The sequence below is a fragment of the Aethalodelphis obliquidens genome, unplaced genomic scaffold (genome assembly GCF_003676395.1).
Source record: "Aethalodelphis obliquidens isolate GAN/ISIS:26980383/991018 unplaced genomic scaffold, ASM367639v1 scaffold3, whole genome shotgun sequence".
In the NCBI taxonomy this organism is placed as follows: Eukaryota; Metazoa; Chordata; class Mammalia; order Artiodactyla; family Delphinidae; genus Aethalodelphis; species Aethalodelphis obliquidens.
This window is the reverse complement of record NW_020837947.1, coordinates 14,523,916-14,545,241: the sequence shown is the minus strand read 5'-3', so window position 1 is coordinate 14,545,241 and position 21,326 is coordinate 14,523,916. Positions and strand designations below refer to the sequence as shown.

Sequence of the window (21,326 nt, the reverse complement as noted above, 5' to 3'; positions counted from 1 at the left end):
TTTATATTCTCGAACTTACAGTATCGTTTCTAACTTGGTTGTGAAGATTGAAATTAAGTTTACATGGTTCTGTCTTCCCCGTAGCTACTACAGAAGAATGGTCAGCTGTCCACTGTGAACGGCTTAGCCGAGCAAGGCCTCCAGGAGGGAGCCCTGAATGGCCAGGAGGAGGAAACTGTCACAGATGGTAAGTCGCCTTGCGGGGGACTGGGCAGAACCAGGGGCTGGAGGACAAACAACACCTGCAACGGATCCCTGCAGAACAATAAAAACAGGCCTGGATAGAATGGGCACTGTCATCCTACCTGGGGGTGGGTGATGTTGACAACAAAAGCAGTCAATTGATTGCAAAAAGAAGTATTTATCTGGCCATTTGCATAGCCCCTGGGAGCTTATAGTAACACTTGAGCATGGAAGTGAAGTTGTTTTTCCTTTTTGTTAGGCATCCTTACCTGAAACTTCATGATCTTTTTGTTGTTGTTGTTATTGTTGCCTTATTCCAACTACTTGTCTGATGTCGAACGTGAATTCTTGTTGGAAATGCTTAAGTCTTGGTTGCTTTCAGAGTCAGTATCTCTCACTCTAGAGTAGCCTACTGGCCTTGCAAAGATTTTTCTGGTAGCGTACATTTCAAGGTGCATACCTCTTTGCCCAAACTATGATATGCGCATGTGTTATAGCTCTTGAGCCCAGAGATCCTTAAGAGGTGTTTACTGGAAAGCAAATCTGTGACCACGCTATCACCGGTCAGCCCGTGGAGGGGCTGGGGACCACACCTGGGGGTCAGAATCAAGCACCTTGACAAGTAGGTCTCTTGCGAAGGCCACGTGTTGGAGAAGAACCTTCCTCTGTTCCTGTTTCTTGTCTCGTTGTTCCATTTAGTCATAAAGAAATCATTTAGCCACTGCTGTTGAAGAGGCACAGAATGATCATTTTCCGTAAGTGAACTCATGCTTACATGTAATGTGAATAAGACAAATGAAGGGAAAGTCTTGTGAAAGGAGACTGGCCATTGCCTCGGTGAGATGAGATTCTTCTAACATGTGGAACCTGTTTCTCCTCGTGTTCAATGCCCCTGTGGAGCTGCCGCAAGCAGGGGGCTGCTTTTGAAGTTGGTGGGAATCCTGATCTTTCTATAGCACCACAGGCACCATATAAAGCTAGAAGTACATACAGCCTCACAGAAAGAGGATCTGCACGACCTAGTGCGAGAGTTTCAAATAATTTCTACCAAAGTAATTGGAACGGCCCCAACCCAAATTCCAGAGTCCCACGCTCTGTCCTTCCCATGATAACGTTTGAATCAGATCAAGCCACAGCCGATTTGGAGCCTTCCCTGGATGGGCAAGCCACCGTGCCCTGTGCTTTGGGGAGGGTGAAGAAAGCTAAGAAACGGTCCACCAGGGGAGACAAGCTAGTCTATGGAAGGCTCCCTAAGATGAAACTAAGGGGGACTTCCCTGGTGGTCCAGTGGTTAAGACTCCAGGCTTCCAACGCAGGGGGCACGGGTTTGATCCCACATGCCGCATGGCCAAAAAAAAAAAAAAGGTTAAGACAAGGCAACGTGTTGATTATCTAATGAATTTTGCAAGAGATGAGAGCTGCTCAGAGTTCTGGAGGAGCCTCGTTTGAGGTCAGGGTGTGGGATAAGGTCTGGGGAACTGAGGGGAGGTTAGGTTTAGATTTGTTGGGACAGGGGCTGCCAGCCGGAAGGGAGGACAATAAGAACAGCCAACACTTAACACGCTTTTATTGTGGGTCCTGGAACTGTGCCTTTTGTGCAGTATGGCCTCTAGCAGTAACCCTGTGAGACAGGTCCTATCTCTATTCAAACCCAGATCAGCAGATTTCCAAGCTCGAGCTCTCACCCGCTGTGCGGGCCGTGTCCACAGGCTTGCCCACCGGCGTGGCATCTTCTGAGCAAGGGTAGAATGAAAACCCAGAAGGGAAAGTGCGCTGGGTTGGAGGGCTCTTCTGAAAGGCGAGTGGCTTCGGAAAGTATTTTGGCAATGTGGGGTCACTGAAATATGCCCCCAAGGGAGTGTCGGGCCAGGCCTTTTCATCTGATCTGGTGTGGAGTGTTGATAAGAGAAGGGAGGGGCTTCAGTGATGCCCTTGTTTCCATACAATCCTAGGTAGCGTGAAAATCCTGTCTAATCTGTGGCCTGTTTACTGGAGATCCGCTGGCTGTCTTCCTTTAGTCCAGATGTAATTTCTTTCACTTTTCAGCCATGTGTTTAAACACTGATTTTTATGGAAAGTGATTCTGTTCCCACCCTGTGATTATTCCATTGTCTCCCTGAGCCTACCATGGCCTTGGGGGTCTGAGCAAATACAGATGCCTCTTGCAGGAAGAGTGGTGATTAATATACCTTGTCCTTCACAAGATCCTGAAAAGGCCTGCGGGCCTAGAAAGGACCCCCGTGTGGCCCAGGGCTGCAGAGGCCACCCCTCCCCCTGGAGGCATTTCCGGAGGCTCTGCCTTTGGGATGAGCTTTTACTGTTTTAAGCAGAACTGTTGTTGCTTTGGCTTGTTAGGGTGTTTCTGAGGCAGCCTGGTACACTTGTTTTTATTATGTTTTCTTTTCCTATTTTGTCTGCAATGCAAATGCAGAAAATTCTCTATGTTAAATTATTAAACAGTATTTTTTCATGCTTTTATTTTGACATAGGTTAGATTTTATGTATTTCCAGGAATTCGTGTCCTACATGGCGGCTTACTGTAATGTAAATGAAGGCATAATTTGGTATGTGATGCTTATTTGTAGGATTTGGTGGGTCTTGGTTTCTGCTCTTGCCCACTTCAGTAAGGAAAGACCTGAGCCACCCTGGTCCCTGGGAGGATTGGCCAGCAGTGGAATTTGGTCCTGCCATAGGTGGATCGTTGGATGGGAGAAAACTACAAATGAGGGGCATTCCTGCGCGAGGGGTTTTAATTTAAACTGACAGACAGGGCTTCCCTGGTGGCGCAGTGGTTGAGAGTCTGCCTGCCGATGCAGGGGACACGGGTTCGTGCCCCGGTCCAGGAAGACCCCACGTGCTGCGGAGCCTGCGCGTCCGGAGCCTGTGCTGTGCAACGGGAGAGGCCACAACGGTGAGAGGCCCGCGTACTGCAAAAGAAAAAAATAAATAAATAAAGTGACAGACAATATTTAGACAAATGTAGAATATGCAAATGTGCTTCTACCTTGACTTACTCTTCTTTCTGAAACCAGAAATCCTGGTAATTCAGAACCAGTCCTCTTCCTATAATGAAAATGAAATCCTGTTTCCTTGTAAACTTTCTTTCAATGATAGAAAAAGGGATCTGCTTACTAAATATTTTCAAAACTATGCAGTAGGGTTCAGATATACACACACACACATATATATCTATATATATGTATATATATACACACATATATAGATGATATAGATATACACAGACACACATATATATCTATATATATGTATATATACACACACATATATAGATGATATAGATATACACACACACACATATATATCTATATATGTATATATACACACACATATATAGATGATATAGATATACACACACACGTGTGTGTGTGTGTGATTTGGAGGGAGCTTGAAGATTGATTATATAATTTCAGGGGCCATCTTTTAGAGAGTATACAGTCAGGCATGAAAACAAATATTTATTAAAATGAAAAAAAAAAGAATTCACACCGAGTTACGTTAGCCTTGGAGTGAGTCCCTCTTCTCTGAGCTCTTTTTAGGCAATTTAGCGTTTATCACAATGCTTATACAGAAATACAGCCTTTTCCGAACCAGAAGGTTCTATCCAGCCAAGCCACGCCTAGCACTCACAGGGTGCCGTTAGTTTTGTGGAAAATCTGCTTCTGCTGATTTTAATCTCTTCTGCTGGAAAGATTAAAGAAAAAGAAGACCCCTCCCAACCCAGATTGTCATTTGTTCTATAGTCTATCGTTTATATGGTTTTCTATGCGTTTCTGTGGGTGCCTGAACAAGAATGATTTTTAAAACATTATATCTCAGTCCGGGTCCAACTTTAGATTTCAGATTTTTGCAAATTAAAACTTTTAGATTTTTCTTTTTTTTGATTCAGTCTTAGTATCTGATGGGCAGATTATTTTCTTTCCGAACAGATGGGGAAATTAAGGATTACAAAATCAAAAAACTTAAGACCTCTTTTTTTAAAAAATTAATTAATTAATTTATTTTTGGCTGCGTTGGGTCTTCGTTGCTGCACACGGGCTTTCTCTAGTTGGGGTGAGCTGGGGCTACTCTTCATTGTGTTGCGTGGGCTTCTCATTGAGGTGACTTCTCTTGTTGTGGAACGTGGGCTCTAGGAGCACGGGCTTCAGTAGTTGTGGCATGCGGGCTCAGTAGTTGTGGCTTGCAGGCCCTAGAGCACAGGCTCAGTAGTTGTGGTGCACAGGCTTAGTTGCTTGCGGCATGTGGGATCTTCCTGGACCAGGGCTTGAACCCCTGTCCCTTGCATTGGCAGGTGGATTCTTAACCACTGCACCACCAGGGAAGTCCCAAGACCTCTTTATTTTGATAATAATATATTTGTTAAAGTGCCTACTGAACTCATTGCCATATACGAGTTAATCATGTGACTGTGATCTTCGTACATTTGAATGTATCATTTACAAGACAGTTATTTTTGGGGTTCTTTGAGATCTGTCTTTCTGCAGAGTAGCTACAGCAAACATTGTAATGCCTGTGAATGTTATGTTTTCTCCATCCGTCACAGGTCACATTTGCTTGTATGAAAGAATAAACACACAATGGTGGTCCTCTCCTTGGTGTTTGAATTTTTGCACACATATGCCTTGTACTATTTGCATACCGAGCGAGGGCATTTACACCAGCAGCGATGGAGCTGCAGCTGAGAGCTCTGCCCTTGGCATTTGCTACTCTGGGGTCAGCCGCAAGTATCAGCCGGCAAACTGGGGGAACAGGCTTTGCTATGTGAGCACAATGGTGCGGAGGCTGCTTAAGGAACTGTGCACGTGAATCACTGCACGTGATTTCTCTGACCTGGGAGGCGAGCCTGGAAAACATCCTCTCACCCCCAAGAAAAAATACCCCCCGCGCCAAAAAAATCTTGTCACTTCAAGCAGAAGTCTTTAAGAGGGTGTGTTCCTTATCCTTCTCAAGGTTCTACTTTTCTACATCCTGATATTTTCCCTGCAGATACAGTAACAAAAATGGAGGATCCGTTGCTCAGTTATCTAGAAACTGAGTCTGCAGCACTGTGGAGAATTTCATGTTTCTAACGGTGCTGAATGTCATTGTCTTGGCCTTTATTGAATTTGCTGGTGTACAGTGCCTTTGGGATATGATCACAGCCCTCCCTGTGGATCTTGTTACCTTACAGAAAATCCATCTGGGAGTTAAAGTTGTTCTTCTTTGCTTTTTGATCATTTAAAAACTTTATGTGAAGAATGAGTACCCCAAGTGCTGCTCTAGGATGCTGTTAAAAGATGACCCTCCAAAACACTTGTTTCTCTGTGATACAGTTTTCCCAACTGGGAAGAAATGTTTTTATGAGTCAATCCCTTTTCTCCTTCAATTTGTGACATAATTGGTACCTTGTTAGTATTCTCATGAAGACATGTGTGTTGCACAAATACTACCCTCCATGCCTCCTTTATTTTTCTCTACATCAGTTGTCAACATCTGGCGTTCAGTCTGCCTGTCTCTTACCTCCCACCTCTGCTAAAATATAAGAACCAAGAGAGCAGAGATTTCTTGGGATGGGGGGGTTGGGGTGGGATCTATATGTTTCAGTGTTGAATCCCCTGAGCCTAGAACAGTGTCTGACACATAGTAAGTGCTCAAAAAAATTTTGAATAAGTGAAGACACAGTTTTAAATTAGAGTTCACAATATTACATTTTCACTCATATGGGAGAGGAGGATCTGTTTGCTTTTCCCTTTATATCAGTTCATTCCCTACGTAAATACCAGAGCTTTCTAGATGTATCCGAGGCTCCCTTTCCTTTGCTGCATCAGCACTGACAAAGCTGGTACTTTCCGGTGCTGGGCTCTCACAGGTGCCCACCATTGGTTATCCAGGTGTTGTTGCCTGGAAACATGAAATCAGACCCTGACCTGCCTGCAATTAAATAAGAACGCCCAGTGATGCTACCAAATATGAGGGCTGGATAGACAGAGAGGGGTCTCCCTTCCAACACTTTGGTACTTCAAATACAATATTAATACATGACATTTTCTCAAGCTGTATCCTGTTTTGTAATGTTTTGAAACACTCACAAAATAGGCCTTGAACCTAGGCAAAAGCCCTACAGTCTGCACTTTCTGGGAACTGGTTTTAATTCAGTCCTCTGCTCCACAGCAATATTTTTAGCGTGCTTCTCTGAAATTAGTTATGTCATTGACAAATTTCTGGTACAAATACTCTACTGCTTTCATCTTTAAAGAAACACAGATTTATTTTTCAGTAACTAACATCCAAGCTATATAGAGCTTTTTTCCCTCTGAAGTCTATTTAAGTCTGACAGTGCAATGAACCTTTATTTTTGTTCTAACTTGAAAATTTGGGGTGGGGTGGGTGAAGGAAGAAGGAGTAAGACTTCTATCCATCCTCCCTCCCTTTTATAATCAGTTCATTCCAGAAGAGTAAAACACTGGTGAGACTGCTTTTCTCAGTGGTTTTCTGTCTAACCTTGAATACATCCCTTTATCTCATTGAGCAGCAGTTTTCATCTGTAAAATGAACATCCTTGTCCGTCTCTGAAATTCTGTGACTGAGTCACATCAGCAGTACTGGTAATATAGGCATTTAAAAAAACAATGATGGTTTAACTGTTGAAGATATGCAAGTGACTTTAGGCAGGTGGGAATCTACTTGTCAATTTCATCATGGCTTTTTATAAAAACACTTTTACGTTTTTTCGTTTTAGTTTGATCTTAAAAGCCATCTTCTAGATTTGAAGTTTTTACTTTAATGAACAAAAAATTCAAAAGGGGGGCTTCCCTGGTGGCGCAGTGGTTAAGAATCCGCCTGCCAATGCAGGGGACATGGGTTCGAGCACTGGTCCGGGAAGATCCCACATGCCACCGAGCAACTAAGCCCGTGTGCCACAACTACTGAGCCTGCGCTCTAGAGCCCGCGAGTCACAACTACTGAAGCCCACGTGCCACAACTACTGAAGCTCACGCACCTAGAGTCCGTGCTCCGCAATAAGAGAAGCCACCGTGATGAGAAGCCTGCACGCCGCAGCGAAGAGTAGCCCCCGCTCGCCACAACTAGAGAAAACTCGCGCACAGCAACGAAGACCCAACGCAGCCAAAAATAAGTACATTAAAACAAAAAAAAAAGTTCAGGAGGGGAAAACATTCAAGAATGTCTCCATATGTAATTATTTAGGTATGAAACAAAGATAAGGAGCTTCATAAATGTGGCCACAAAGTAACGTTTTTCTCTGCCTACATGGGAGGAGATCAGAATCATGTAATAGGGGTTGGTTATGGCCCAGAATGAGTGCAAGATGTTGATAAGTGCCGTAAAGACTGTCAGTCAATCTTAAATTACTGCAAAGACTTACCTATAAACGGCTGTAATTTTGAGGCTACTCCAGGGCACCCATGAATAGGATGGATGGCCCCCTTGAGGAGCATAGGTAAGAGGGCCTATAGCTTGTCCAAGTAACGTACCAAGATTCAGACCCTCTCCCTTGGAGGGATCGAGGCAGTTAATGGTTTTCTAATGGTAACTAAGCCAAGAAAGGAAACATTAAATTTAGCATTTTATTTATTTAATAAAAATCCTTTAGGGGACTTCCCAGGCGGTCCAATGGTTAAGACTCCATGCTTCCACTGCAGGACATACGGGTTCGATCCCTGTTGGGGGAAATAAGATTCTGCGTGCTGCGCAGCGCAGCCAAAAAAAAATTTTGGTTTTTGACATTTAGGTCTGAAGGACGTTCTTAAAACAGCTCCAGTTTCACCTAATACAGCAACCCCCAAATGGTCCTGGCAATGTATATTCTAGAGCACAATGTCCCTATATGGAAGGATGCTTTGATAACATAAATCCTCTGATTGATATTTGTATATATCTCTGGAAGGTGTATTCTCTGAGCTTAAGTTCTACAACTTTTTAGCCTATCATTTGAGTCTTATTCTTGAGCACCATACTTTGAATTTTTACCAACTGTTTTCGTAATTAATGTGTCGGTACAATGTGATATCAAGTAGACCCCCCTGCCCCCCAGTTAACAATGCATGCATTAGTTATTTTGGTGAAAATTGATATATGCTGGATTGAATTAATTGAATGAACTGGTTGCTTTAATGTGTCTTAAACCGGACATGCAGTATTTAGACTGACACCAAGTACCAGGCAGTTATCCTGCTGTATTAGTTTGGTCGGGCTGCCATAATAATATATCACAGAATGGGTGGCTTGAATATCAGAAATTTATTTTCTCACCAAGATCAAGGTGCCCTCAGGTTTAGTTTCTCTGAGGCCTCTTCTTGGCTTGTGGATGCCGGCTTCTCTCTGTGTCCTCACTGTGTCCTCACCACTGGGCCGCCAGGGAATTCCCATGACCTTGGAGTTTATGCAATAAATTTTGGTGAGCAGGACTATGTTTTCTGGAAGGATTAGAAGTAAATTCTGTCATCCAGAATTTGGTCTTTCCTCTGTGTGTGCCCATCCCTGGTGTCTCTATGTGTCCTAATCCCCTTCTATAAGGCACCAGGCAGAGTGGATTCGGGTCCACCCTTACAGTCTCATTTTAACTTAGTCACCTCTTTAGAAACTTTCTCTCCAAATACAGCTACGTTCTTACGTGCTGGGGCTTAAAGTTTCAACATACAAATGTGGAGAGGATGCAGTTCAGCCCGGGACACCTGCCTTTATGATTGTCAGCTGGAAAGCCAGGTTTGGGACCAGGAAGCCTCCGTGGGAAGGCAGTCTGAGGCTGTCTACGCCAGGCTCCTGCCCCCACTCAGAAGGCTCTTCTGCTTAAACACGGGAAGGTTTGGGGAGTTTCTCCATAAAAGGAAACCAGTTATTCCACTGGAGTGAGAATATGCCTCCTCCAGCTGCTCCCTGCTTCTGGTGCTGCCTTCTGGGGCTACATAGAACAAACTCACCTCCCTTTTCCACATCGCAGCCCTCTGAGTATTTGAAAACATTTATCGTGTCTTTCCTTTAATCTTTTCTCTTCTAGGCAGAACCTCCCCAGAGAAGACAAGCTGTCTCACATTCAAAGAAAAATGCCAGGGCTGATATATATATTTCAGATATGGATGTGCTTGATGGAAGCTTGCCAAGCATAACGGGGTATTAATTTCAATATTCCCACTTTTAAAGAAGAGTTTATTTCTCAGACTCTTTAAAACACGAGAACAGCTTAGTTTGCTTTAAACCAAGGATTACGTACTGGAGGAATTGATTGGAGGCCAGAAGTAAATTGATTCAGAAGTATATAAAGGAGTTCCCCTATCAAGGATGTTGCTAAAGGAGCTACTGCCACACAGAATGAAGACAATAGAAGAAAATACCCATACACGTGGGTATTTCTAACGCTGGAATCCTTAGTCACCCTTTCGGTACTTCACCCAGCATGATCATAAGCAGACAGCCTTTACATGATAACAGTAGCTAGAGATGAGAATAAGAGAAATCCCACTTTTCAAGTCATTGTTAGTTGTAAATAAAGTGGAAGGTCAAAAAGGTCCCCTTAGCAGAGCCACGGTTTGCCCCTAAGCAGCCTCTTGCAGGGAGCCCCCGGGATTCATCTCAAGCTCTGTGGCCTCACTTAGTAAAGCTCAGTGTATGGAAATGTGATGCCTTCCTCACGCTTGTCAAATCTTGGCCCTGACCGTTACCCCAGTTGTGTTAATTTCTGATCAGTGTTCTAACACAGTAGGATTCTATCAGTGTCATCTTGATAAATGTATTACTATTGGCATCTGATGCTATTCTGATCTTAATCCCTTGGATAGCCCATTATCTCACGGAGTCCTTTTTGTCCTCCGTGTTCGGAAGATCTAACAATGACGGATCTTCATGTGAATCCACTTATTCAACATGCTGGGTTCGTGTGACCTCTTTCCGTCTAGAAACTCATGCACTTCATTTGTAGGAAATTATGTCTTCCATTTCCCTCTTTTTCTTTGCTCTCTTTTCGAGATTACTATTGTTCAGATTTTAGAACTTCTAGAATGATTCTAAGTAAAACTTTTTTTTCCTCTAGTTTGTATCTCTTTATTCTTGGAGAACGTCCTCGAGAATAGATTTCATCTTGTCACTATATTTTTAATTTCTAAGAACCGATTTTTTTGTTCTAAACATTCATTCCTTTTTTTTTTTGGACTGTGCTGAGTGGCTTGTGGCATCTTAGTTCCCCGACCAGGGAGATTGAAACTGGGCCCTCAGCAGTGAAAGCTGGGAGTCCTAACCACTGGACCGCCAGGGAATTCCCATGACCTTGGAGTTTATGCAATAAATTTTGGTGAGCAGGACTATGTTTTCTGGAGGGATTAGAAGTAAATTCTGTCATCCAGAATTTACTCTTTGTCTAGGCAGTGAATTCCACCTTGACTTTAAAAAAAAGATATACTTTTAAAGATCACACTCTAGATTTGCAGAAAAGTTGCCTTTACAAGTAAATTTTAATTCATGTGACTACAGGTTAAATAAATGTATTACTCTTGCAAGTGTAAATTTTTGCTTTGCAATTATTTTTGAAGCCAGTCTAAATATACTAGCTGACCTTTTAAGTTAAAAAAAAAAGTCATTTTAAGCACTTTATCATTGTGTATGATTACAGTAAAAGTTGCTGGGAAAATAATAGATTCAAATATATTCACACAAATTAAGAGATAATGAAAGAGACAGATGTACCAATTAAATCTATCAATGGCAATTTAATTCCTTGCCGCTTCGAGACCAGCAGGAACTCATGTGTAGTCAAACCAAGTTAGGTTTATTTAGCCCCTGCTGCACCGAGGGAGGATTCTAGGCATGGGTGGCTCAGTAATGGAGTAATGTGGGAGGTGGGAGGACTTTTATTATAGGATTTGGGCTTATGCTGGATGATTCTGAGAAAGTGAAGGAGTCATCTCTAGATTGGATGCTGAAGTAAGGGCAATTCTGTGATTGGATAGCTTGGTTGTTTCTGTCCAGGAGGCAAGGAGATGGAAGCAGGGCTAGAATTGTCATTGCGGGGGACTTCCCTGGCGGTCCAGTAGTTAAGACTCCGCGCTTCCAGTGCAGGGGGTGCAGGTTGCACCCCTGGTCGGGGAACTAAGATCCCACATGAATTGTCATTGGGAAATGAGTTAGCGTAAAGGAGGGATGTTCAGTTATTTCTGTAGTTTTAGAAGTTGTGCTCTGGCCATATGTGGCTGTTGAACCCTTGGAATGTGGCTGATCTTATTTGAGATGTGTTCTACATGTGAAATAGTACAGAAAAGGAATGTAAAATATTTCCCTAATAATTTTTCTTATTGAGTACCTATTGGCGTAACCGGACATACTGGGTTTGATAAAATATATTAAAATTAACCTCAAGTGTTTATTTTTATTCTTTTTAATGTGACTACCGGAAAATTTAAAGTCGGGAATTCCCTGGCAGTCCAGTGGTTAGGACTTGGCGCTTTCACTGCCCGGGCGGCAACTAAGATCCTGCAAGTCATGCTGGGCGCCCAAAAAAAGAAAGAAAATTTAAAGCCTTGCATGTGGCTTGCTGACGGGCTCACATCACAATTCAGATGGACAACTGTGGAATGTCAGTGGGTCTTGGGTAGGTAATTATCATTATTTCTTCCCAGTGTGAACCTTCAGCTGGCCCCTCGCTCCCACTCCTTTTGAGAAAGACTTCAGGCAAATCAAAGATTGTCTCATTCTCTTCTGAAAAATCGAGAGGGAGCCTCAGGTTAATTACTTTTAGTGCAAGATGATGCTTCTCTTATTAGGATGCATTTCTGAGAAATTGATGATAAAGGGTATTCTTGCTTTTTATAGAAGTATTTTTCAAAGGACTTTTTAAAATGAGACTTAACTATATTTAAAGCAGTATTTCTCAACCTTCTTTTCGTTACCGCTGCCCTGCCCCGCTGAGTCTTTTCAGACATTTTTTTCCCTAACGGTCCCTGCCCCCCACCTAAAATTTTAATAGAAGAGATATACTGTATATCAGTTTATGTAATATCTATATCTATCTAAATATGTATGTATGTATATATATACATATACACGCACATACACACACATATATACATATATACATATACATATATATATATATATATATAATCTGTGCTTCATATATAAAGAGTAAGATGAACTATGAACTAATTTTTACCCCATGGGGGAATGTATAGTTTAAAGTAAGCACAATAGCTAACATTTATTATGCTTTTAGAATACACTCAGTAGTGCTGAGCCTAACCTTCATTTGCACCTCAGAATAACATTAACATGGGTGGTGTATTTATTCCCCCGTCAGTTGAAGCCCAGAGCCCAGAGATTTAAAAGAATATTTTACCCCGGCCACATTGCTATCAGAAGAACCAGAACTACAATTAGTTTCTCAACACTTTGGAATCTTCTTTAGACTAAACCAAAGATGAGAGTTCAGAGTCCTAAGAGGAATAGAAGAGTTGAACACAAAGCACTCAGGAAAGAATTTGAAATCTATGCAGATACTTGACCAAATTTGGTAGTGAAACATCTTTTTGCTTATTTCCTAATTTTTAAAAGATCACACTTTGACTTTAAGCTGCTTGCTAATTTATATATTCCATGATCGGGAGTTGATCATGGTTTAGACTGCCTTGCATTTTTAATGGAAAATCGGAGGTATTGCTGTAAGGTTCAAAGTCCAGCAGTGCTGGACCACCCCGTGCAACCCCAAGCTGGATGTCAAAGGTGCCTGCATTCTAACCGTGAAAGTAACAGAGGTTGTTGTAGAAGATGTGTAAAGTGTTGGAGAATATCAGGGCAGAAATTACCCATAATTCCACTGTGGTTGGCTTTTGTTAGTCTTCTTTCTGGGCTCTTTTCTTCCTCACCCTCACTTATGTGCAGATATATATGCATTTTAGAAAGCAAAGATTCTATTGAATATATAGTTTATATACTGAACAAAGAGGTGTGTGGCTTTCAATATCCATGTAAGCATTTCTCCTTGTCATTAACTGCTTCAAACATGTTTTGCCAGATAGTCCACTGAAGAGTTAAATGTGCTATTTTCCTAGTATTGGGACACTTAGATTCTTTAAATATTATATGTCCCAAGCAGTTAAATTTTCATACATAAATCTATACTTTCATTTGGTATAGCTAGTAAAAGCAGAATTGCCAAAGCAAAAAATATAAAAACATGTGAACTCAGTAAGAGGAGAAATAAACTTATTCTGCATCACTTTTATTACCTGGATTGAGTTTTTTAATAATTTTCCCCTTGACTCGTTTTTTTTCTTCTTTTTTCTTTTTTTTGGATAAATTATCTTAAGTGACTTTTAAATCCCCCTTAGCTTTTCTATTGTATTACAATAGTCCCTTTGAGGAGCTAGTCTTCAGATTATTTGCCTTGAGGATTTTGAATCAAAATAACCATGTCTACACAAACATGTCCAACTCAACTGGACCGTAAAATCCAATTAGCTGGTATTTGTCTGTGTTCATAGCAGAGCAGCAGAGACTTGAAAATACACTGAGCCCAGGAGAACCTGCCCAATGCATTTAATTCAGTGTATATATTCATCTTCTTCATGGTTATTAGTTTGCAGCAGCTTCTAACTCAACCTGAGATTATCTCTGAAGCATTTTAAAGGGGTAACAGTGCATAGATGCTCCTTTAGATCTCACCTGCCCTTTGCAGCCAGAGGAAAAGTGACCTCACTGGGTTTGGGTTTATCTTCCTCCGAGTGTAAAACTGGGGTGAAAAGAAAACGGAAGGATGGGGTGATGGGCGGGGGCTGGATTTGGTGTGAGTCCAAGTCAACAGTTCCCGATGATGCTCAGTTTTGGGTTAAGTACTCACGCCTCCTTGGAAGAAGTTAATGAACATAGTGTCAGTGCTAATCCTGGTGTCTTGGTCCTTGTCTTTATTGCAGCGTTTTGTCCACTAGTCCAGCCTCCCCGACTGCGAGGCTTCCTCAGCTCTCATCCTGAGTCACCACTTTGTGAGTTGTGTCCGAATGTTTCCACTATTTCCATCTCCTAATCCTCTCCACTCCGGGCTTCTGATGCCATTTTCTCCTTGATGGCCACTAATCTCTGTCCATTCTCAGAGCCCTTCTTCAGATTCCTCTTCCTCAGGGTTCCAGACCTTTGACTTCACCTGCCTCATACCATTCCGATGATCTCAGAGATGCATGTGGCTGCTGCTGCCTTCCTGCATCCAACAGTGGGTGATGTAACTTTTGACTCCTTCCTCTCCTTGGTCACCACGGTTTCCATCAATTTTATTTCTAGAGCATCTTCTTCCTTGTCATTACTGCCTGCTTACTTTTTCTAAATCACAGTTCAAATTTTGTGCCACCAACTCTACTCTAAAACCTCCAATGATTCCCTGCAGCCTCCAGAACTCATAAAAATTCTTTTTTTTTTTTTTCTTAAAAAGACAGCTTTGGGGCTTCCCTGGTGGCTCAGTGGTTGAGAGTCCGCCTGCCGATGCAGGGGACACGGGTTCGTGCCCCGGCACGGGAAGATCCCACGTGCCGTGGAGCGGCTGGGCCCATGAGCCATGGCTGCTGAGCCTGCGCTCCGTAATGGGAGAGGCCACGACAGTGAGAGGCCCGCGTACCGCAAAAAAAAAAAAAAGACAGCTTTAATGAAATATTCACATACCATGCAATTGATCCATTTAAAGTATAATGTCTGGGACTTCCCTGGTGCGCAGTGGTTAAGAATCCACCTGCCAGTGCAGGGGACACGGGTTCAAGCACTGGTCCGGGAAGATCCCACATGCCGCGGAGCAACTAAGCCCGTGCGCCACAACTAATGAGCCTGCAAGCCACAACTATTGAGCCCACGTGTCACAACTACTGATGCCTGCGCACCTAGAGCCCGTGTTTCACGACAAAAGAAGCCACCACAATGAGAAGCCTGTGCACCGCATCGAAGAGTAACCCCTGCTCGCTGCAACTAGAAAAAGCCTGCATGCATCAATGAAGACCCAAGGCGGCCAAAAAAAAAAAAAAGTATACATGTCAGTGGTTTTTAGTGTATTCACAGAATTGTACCACCATCACCACAGACAATTTTAGCACATTTTCATTTCCTCGTAAAGAGCCCCCTTACCTGTTAGCAGTCTTTCCAACTCTTTGGTTCTGAGTAACTGCTACTCCACTTTATGTCTTTATAGATTTGCCTGTTTCTAATGGAATTAAATAATATGACACTGTGTGCTCTTTTGCGACTAGCTTCTTTCACTTAGCAATATTTTTTCAGTGGTTCTCCATGGTATAACATGTATAAATAGTCCATTTCCTTTTGTTACTGAATAATGTTCCATTGGAAAGATAAACCAGATTTTATTCTTCCATGCATCAGTTGATGGACATTTGGGTTGCTTCTACTTTTATGCCTGCTATAAATAATGCTGCTACCAATATTCTTGTACAAGTTTTTGTGTGGACGTAGGTTTTCACTTTTCTTGGGTATATATCTAGGAGTAGAATTGCTGAGTCATACGGTAAATCTCTGTTTAACATTTTGAGGAATTGCCAGACTGTTTTCCAAAGCAGCTGCACCTTTCACCTTCCCACTACCAATGTATGAGGGTCCAGTTTCTCCTTTCTTTGTTATATTGTCTGTCTTTCTGATTACAGCCATCCTAGTGAGTGTGAATCGGTATCTCATTGTGGGGTTTGATTTGCATTTCCCTAATGGCTCACGATGTTGAGCATCTTTTCACGTGCTCATCAGTCATTTGTGTTATCTACCTTAGAGGAACATTAGCTCAGATCCTTCATCCTTTCTTTTTTTGGCCACGCCGCACAGCTTGTGGGATTTTAGTTCCCTGACCAGGGATTGAACCCGGGCCACAGGAGTGAAAGCGCTGAGTCCTAACCACTGGACCACTGAGGAATTCCTGATCCATTTTTTAATTTGGTTATTTGTTACAAAGTTCTTAAGATGTCATTCAAAGCCCTTCATAATCTGGCCTCCAATGTAATCTTTCTTGTCTCATTTCCGGTTATCACCTCGGTCCCTCCCTTCTCCTGGTCTCCCCAAGTAGACTCTGAGCCTGTAGCTATAAAGAACTCACTTATATTCCCTAAATGTTGTGTTCCGTCGTGCCTTTCCGCATGCTGTTCGTTCCCTCTGTGGGACTGCCTTCCTCTGTGCCTCAGGTAGGGCTATCCCCTCACGTCCCCCATCCTTTCAGAGGCTAGCAGAGATGATACCTGAGGTGGGTTAAACTGGAGCGCGCGTGCTTCTTCCTTTGGTGTGTCTACCACCCAAGACTGAGCTCCCCGAGGTCAAGGACAGTATCCAATTGTATCCCTAGGGGCTTAGCATAATTAACATGGAGTAAGAACTTGGTAAATATTTGTTGAATGAACCATGAAGTTTTGGGAAAACACATTTTTTGTCATCCACCTATTTATGATATTGGTAAACATTTTCCCATCATTTTTGCTTTGGGTGATGACGTCTTCCTCTAAAAATTCTGATATAACAAAAACAAGCAAATAGGGAATGAAAGTAGTAACCAGAGAAAGTTGCCTGCATTGTACACTGACCTCACGTCTGATCTTTACTTCAGCTTTTATCCTGATTGATGACCTTTCTTTGTAAATCCAAGACACACAGCGGCTTATCGGGCAGCCTGCCACATGCCCTGTCCTTGATTACTCTTCAAGGTGGATGGAGGTCAAAGGAGGACTGTCTGCTAAGAGAGGCAACAACTTGCCACGTGATCCCTTGCTCTGCTTTCTGGTTTAAACCACCACTCCAAGAATATCAAACGGGCTGTGTCACTGTCTTCACCAATGTCTTGAAAAGAAACAGAAAGTTTATGCACCAAAGCTGAATAGTGATACATTTACCTTTTTAAATGTTGTTGTTGTTTTTTAATTTTATTTTTTATTTATTTATTTTTGGCTGCGTTGGGTCTTCGTTGCTGCACACGGGCTTTCTCTAGTTGTGGCGAGCAGGGACTACTCTTCATTGTGGCGAGCGGGGGCTACTCTTCATTGCGGTGTGCGGGCTTCTCATTGCAGTGGCTTCTCTTGTTGCGGAGCATGGGCTCTAGGTGTGCGGGCTTCAGTAGTTGTGGCTCACAGGCTCTGGGCACGCAGGCTCAGTAGTTGTGGCGCACGGGCTTAGTTGCTCCGCGGCACGTGTGATCTTCCGGGACCAGGGCTCAAACCCATGTCCCCTGCATTGGCAGGCAGATTCTTAACCACTGTGCCGCCAGGGAAGCCCTGGACCTTGCATTTGTAACTAGTGATGTTTCTTCCATTCAGCTCAGGCGAACAGCTGATGCCTGTCCTATTGTTAGAATTTGGACTTTTTAGAAAGGAAAGGAGCTGGTGGCAAGCCAAGCAAGGGGAGAATCAACAGATGCACCCAGAACTTGAATATGTGTATTTCAGGCGGCGCCGGATGATAGCCATCTGTGGTCCCCAACTGCTGGTGCTGAGAAATGATGCAGAGCTGGGAGGTCAGATCCTGGAGGTAGCCCAGGCCGATACACACGCTTGGGAAGGCTGTAGACCGCTCATTTAATGTACAGTGGTCTACATTAAATGCAGCCTTCAGGGTCGGCTTTATCCATGATTTGCACAGCTAGGACTCTCGAGAGTTGGGGGTGGGGTGGCGGAGAGAGGAATGTGGAGCTGCCCAGACCCCTTAACTCTATGGACTGCACAGGGACCATTAACACCAGCAACGTTTCAGCTAGGGAAGATAAAGGTTAGGAAACTGCTAAGTGGCTCACTCTGGGAATCAGCTCCCAGGCCTCAGGACAAGGCGCATCACTCCCTGTTCCCACTTGGACGTATGGCCAGGCTGGGCGTTCGCCAGAACATGAGGGAAATCCAATCTATGGAGGCTGAACTGATTTCTGTAACAAGGTCTGGTTGCCAGAAACGGTGCCGCCTTAACCTTGCTCGGTGTAGGCCTGATAGGGGGTGCGTAGCGGCCCCTGGTGGCCAGAGGGAGCAACTACGTGCCATGCCAGCCAACAAGTCTGTCCTCATTAGCATTTTCTTTTCTTTTCTTTTCTTTTCTTTTCTTTTCTTTTCTTTTCTTTTCTTTTCTTCTTCTTTTAATTCTTGACCGCGTTGGGTCTTCATTGCTGCACGCGGGCCTTTTCTAGTTGCAGCAAGTGAGGACTACTCTTCGTTGCGGTGCACAGGCTTCTCATTGCGGTGGCTTCTCTTGTTGCGGAGCATGGGCTCTAGGCACACAGGCTTCAGTAGTTGTGGCACGTGGGAGTAGTGTGCCTCGCGGGCTCTAGCGTGCAGGCTCAGTAGTTGTGGCGCACGGGCTTAGTTGCTCCACGGCATGTGGGATCTTCCCGGATCAGGGCTTGAACCCGTGTCCCCTGCATTGGCAGGCGGATTCCTAACCACTGCACCACCAGGGAAGCCCTTACTAGCCTTTCTTGATAATTCTGTTCCCCTCCCCCCTCCTCTTTCCTGTGCCCAATCTGGTCCACTCCAAGCCCCCCACCTTCCTCCCTGTCCCCGAGCAATGATGAACAAAATCTTCACTGCCTGAAGAAAAAAAGCAATAGTAAACCTTTCTTTTGTTTACTTAGGGGGAGAGCCTGTGCTAATGGGGTCGGACAGGCAAGGCATGAAGAGATAAAGAGAAAAAGGATGAAAAAAGAAACAAACCCAGGAGGGCCTAAATGGAAATAGTGTGTCAAAATCGTAAGAACCCCCCAACTTATCCTGTGTCTTTATATAGAACAAATCTGAAGTTTTAGTGAAAAAAAGATTTTACAAATTTAGGGCTGCTTGAAAATTTCTGAACTTTAAATGTCGGCTCTGACTGATTTTCATGCTGTGTGCCTGTATGTTAGAGATGCCATAGTGTCTCTAAGTTGGAATACGGCGTAGTTTGAAAGTTAACTAACTTCTACCATGGCTTGGCGTGGGGCGGGGAGGGGCGGGGAACAGACGTAATGCTCATGTATTTGGACTTCGAAAAAGTTGCCTGGACCAAGTGTTGAAGACACATGTTCGCCTTGTAACAGCCCTTCTCAGAGTTCAGGAAACAGGGCAGCTGAGGGTTGCCAACCCCGGATCAGCGCAGTGTGTGTGCCTGTGTGAGAAGCAGGTGGTGAAAATATAAAAAGCTATAGGTACTAAAAAGGAAAGAGCATTTTTCCACCTCATCAGCCTCTAAACAAACATAAGGGTACGGAACACAGTCTTTTTTTTAATGGCAGTGGGATTTAATATCTGTGTGGTTATTTCCTTTAAGTAATGTTAAGAGCTAAGAGACAAGTAAGTCGGTGCCAGGAATGAAGTAACGGTTTAGATAACATGCCGCTGACTCTGGTCTTATTCATCCCAGCAACTCGGAAACCCTCCCTGGGTCTCTCTGCAGAGCCTTACTGACCACGAACAGAGGCCGGCTACAGGGAGGGCTCCTCTCCTTTAAAGCGAAACACATGACTGGAGAGCGCCGAGCCCAGTCCCGGAGCGCAGGGAGGGCGGGCCAGCCCCGGGCCCCCAGCCCGCCAGCCCGGATGGGTGGGTGAGTCCTTGCATAATTAGCCAGGGAAATGCAGCCTCAGTCCGCTTCCGGCTGCAGCTCCGCAGGCACCTCTGGCTCTCCCAGATCTTCCGAAGGTGGCCTGGCGCTTCGTTCTTGCGGATCACAGCGTAGACCGCCGGGGGAGGGGGAGGGGCGCCGGCAAGACCCCGTGCGGCCCCAGCCAACCGCCCGAAGAGGCCGAGGGCGGCCGCTCTTCCCGCTCGGAGTGCGCCGTCCAAGATGCTGGGGATCATCACCATCACAGGTAAGGCGGAAGCCGGGTCAGCTGTGTCCTGCCTCCGTGGCAGGTGGAGGAACCTGCATTTGGACACGCGCGGGTCGGGGGCCGCAGGGCAGCGGCTGGACATCCTGATGGGCGTTTAACGCTCTCACTGTGCTGACTTTTTGATCAGAAGATCATTCTCTTTTGGGCTCAGGAGGCACCAAGCAAACCCAACGTTTTCTTTTTGCCTCTGCAGGAATCTTCCTGACCCGGGCCCGGGGGAGACCTGGAATGCATTTTGGGAGGGGTTGCACCTCTTCCCCTGGTGGAAGGGAACGACAACCCCACCCCAACAGATGCATGTTAGATTGGGGTGAATTTGAAAACAGGTTGTGAAAGCCTAATTGCTTGCTATAGTCATTTAAAAAAGGTAAATTCCTGCAGTATTTGACATTTTGACCTGCTTATTAGGAACTGGCAACGAAGGTACACTTGGCCATTTAGGGGATGAAAATGTTCTCTCTGGTTTGTGTGGTGGGTGTTTTTTTGGCGGGGGGGGAAGTAGAAAGGGATAGCTTTATTGCTTTGGTAGGCAAAAGGGGACACATCAGGTCTTGCCTTGAAAAACTGTGTCCCAACCCGGGACAGAATTTAATGAGGAGCTTCATGGATACTTCACGAGCGGGGTTGCTGACAAGATGAGGGTGTGCGCAGGGTCTCGGGTGGCTGGTTTCCTAATCTTGAGGAGCTTCTCTGGTTCCTTCAATCTGGCCTCGGATGGTTTCTTGGCTGTGCTGATCAGCAACTGTTCGAATCCACCCTTTGGAACTCAGGGAAGGTCATGGAGGCTGGAGCCTTGCCTGGTCTCAGGACTTAATGAAGCTCAGGTTCTTGATGTCTCATCGCAGAAAGAATTCAGTGAGAGACAAAGTGATAGGTAAGAAGCGGATTTATTTAGAGGGAAACACACTCCACAGGACAGAGTGTGGCCCATCTCAGAAGTTGAGAAAGGCCTGTGTGGTGGTTCTCATAAAGCCATAGTTACTGTAAAATTGGTGACTAACAGGCAACAGTATTTGGGCAGTGAATAATAAAAATGTATGTTTCTTAAGCTTGCTTTCTAGAAATCTGGCTGTTGAGTGTGAATGATAATATTTAATACCTACCTCCAGCAAATAAGTTACAGACATCAAACTTGTGGCACGTACTCAGAGCCCCTCTTGCTTGTCATGTGATCTTCTCATGCTGATGTACTGTAGCCTGACTCCTTAGGAACCTGCCTGTTTTCTCCTCCTTTCTGCCTTTTGCCCTCATCAAAATTCAACTCCATTTGCTAATTTAGGTTTATAAGACCAGCTCTTCTCTAAATATTTGAAATCTTTGTTCTCCAAATACATGTTTT

The 21,326-nt window shown here is 44.1% G+C and overlaps 1 protein-coding gene across 2 annotated transcripts in view; it reads left to right on the top strand.

The window, feature by feature from the left end:
- Positions 1–21,326, top strand: part of AKAP12 (A-kinase anchoring protein 12) — a 102,194-nt gene that overhangs the window by 56,765 nt on the left and 24,103 nt on the right. Inside the window, exon 2 of one of the 2 annotated variants that reach the window (XM_027083364.1) lies at positions 85–187. In XM_027083364.1, coding sequence (XP_026939165.1) covers positions 85–187 — 103 coding nt within the window. Of the gene's footprint in view, positions 1–84; positions 188–19,484; positions 19,967–21,326 lie in introns of those variants that run through there. The other variant, XM_027083374.1, reaches the window with a different exon arrangement.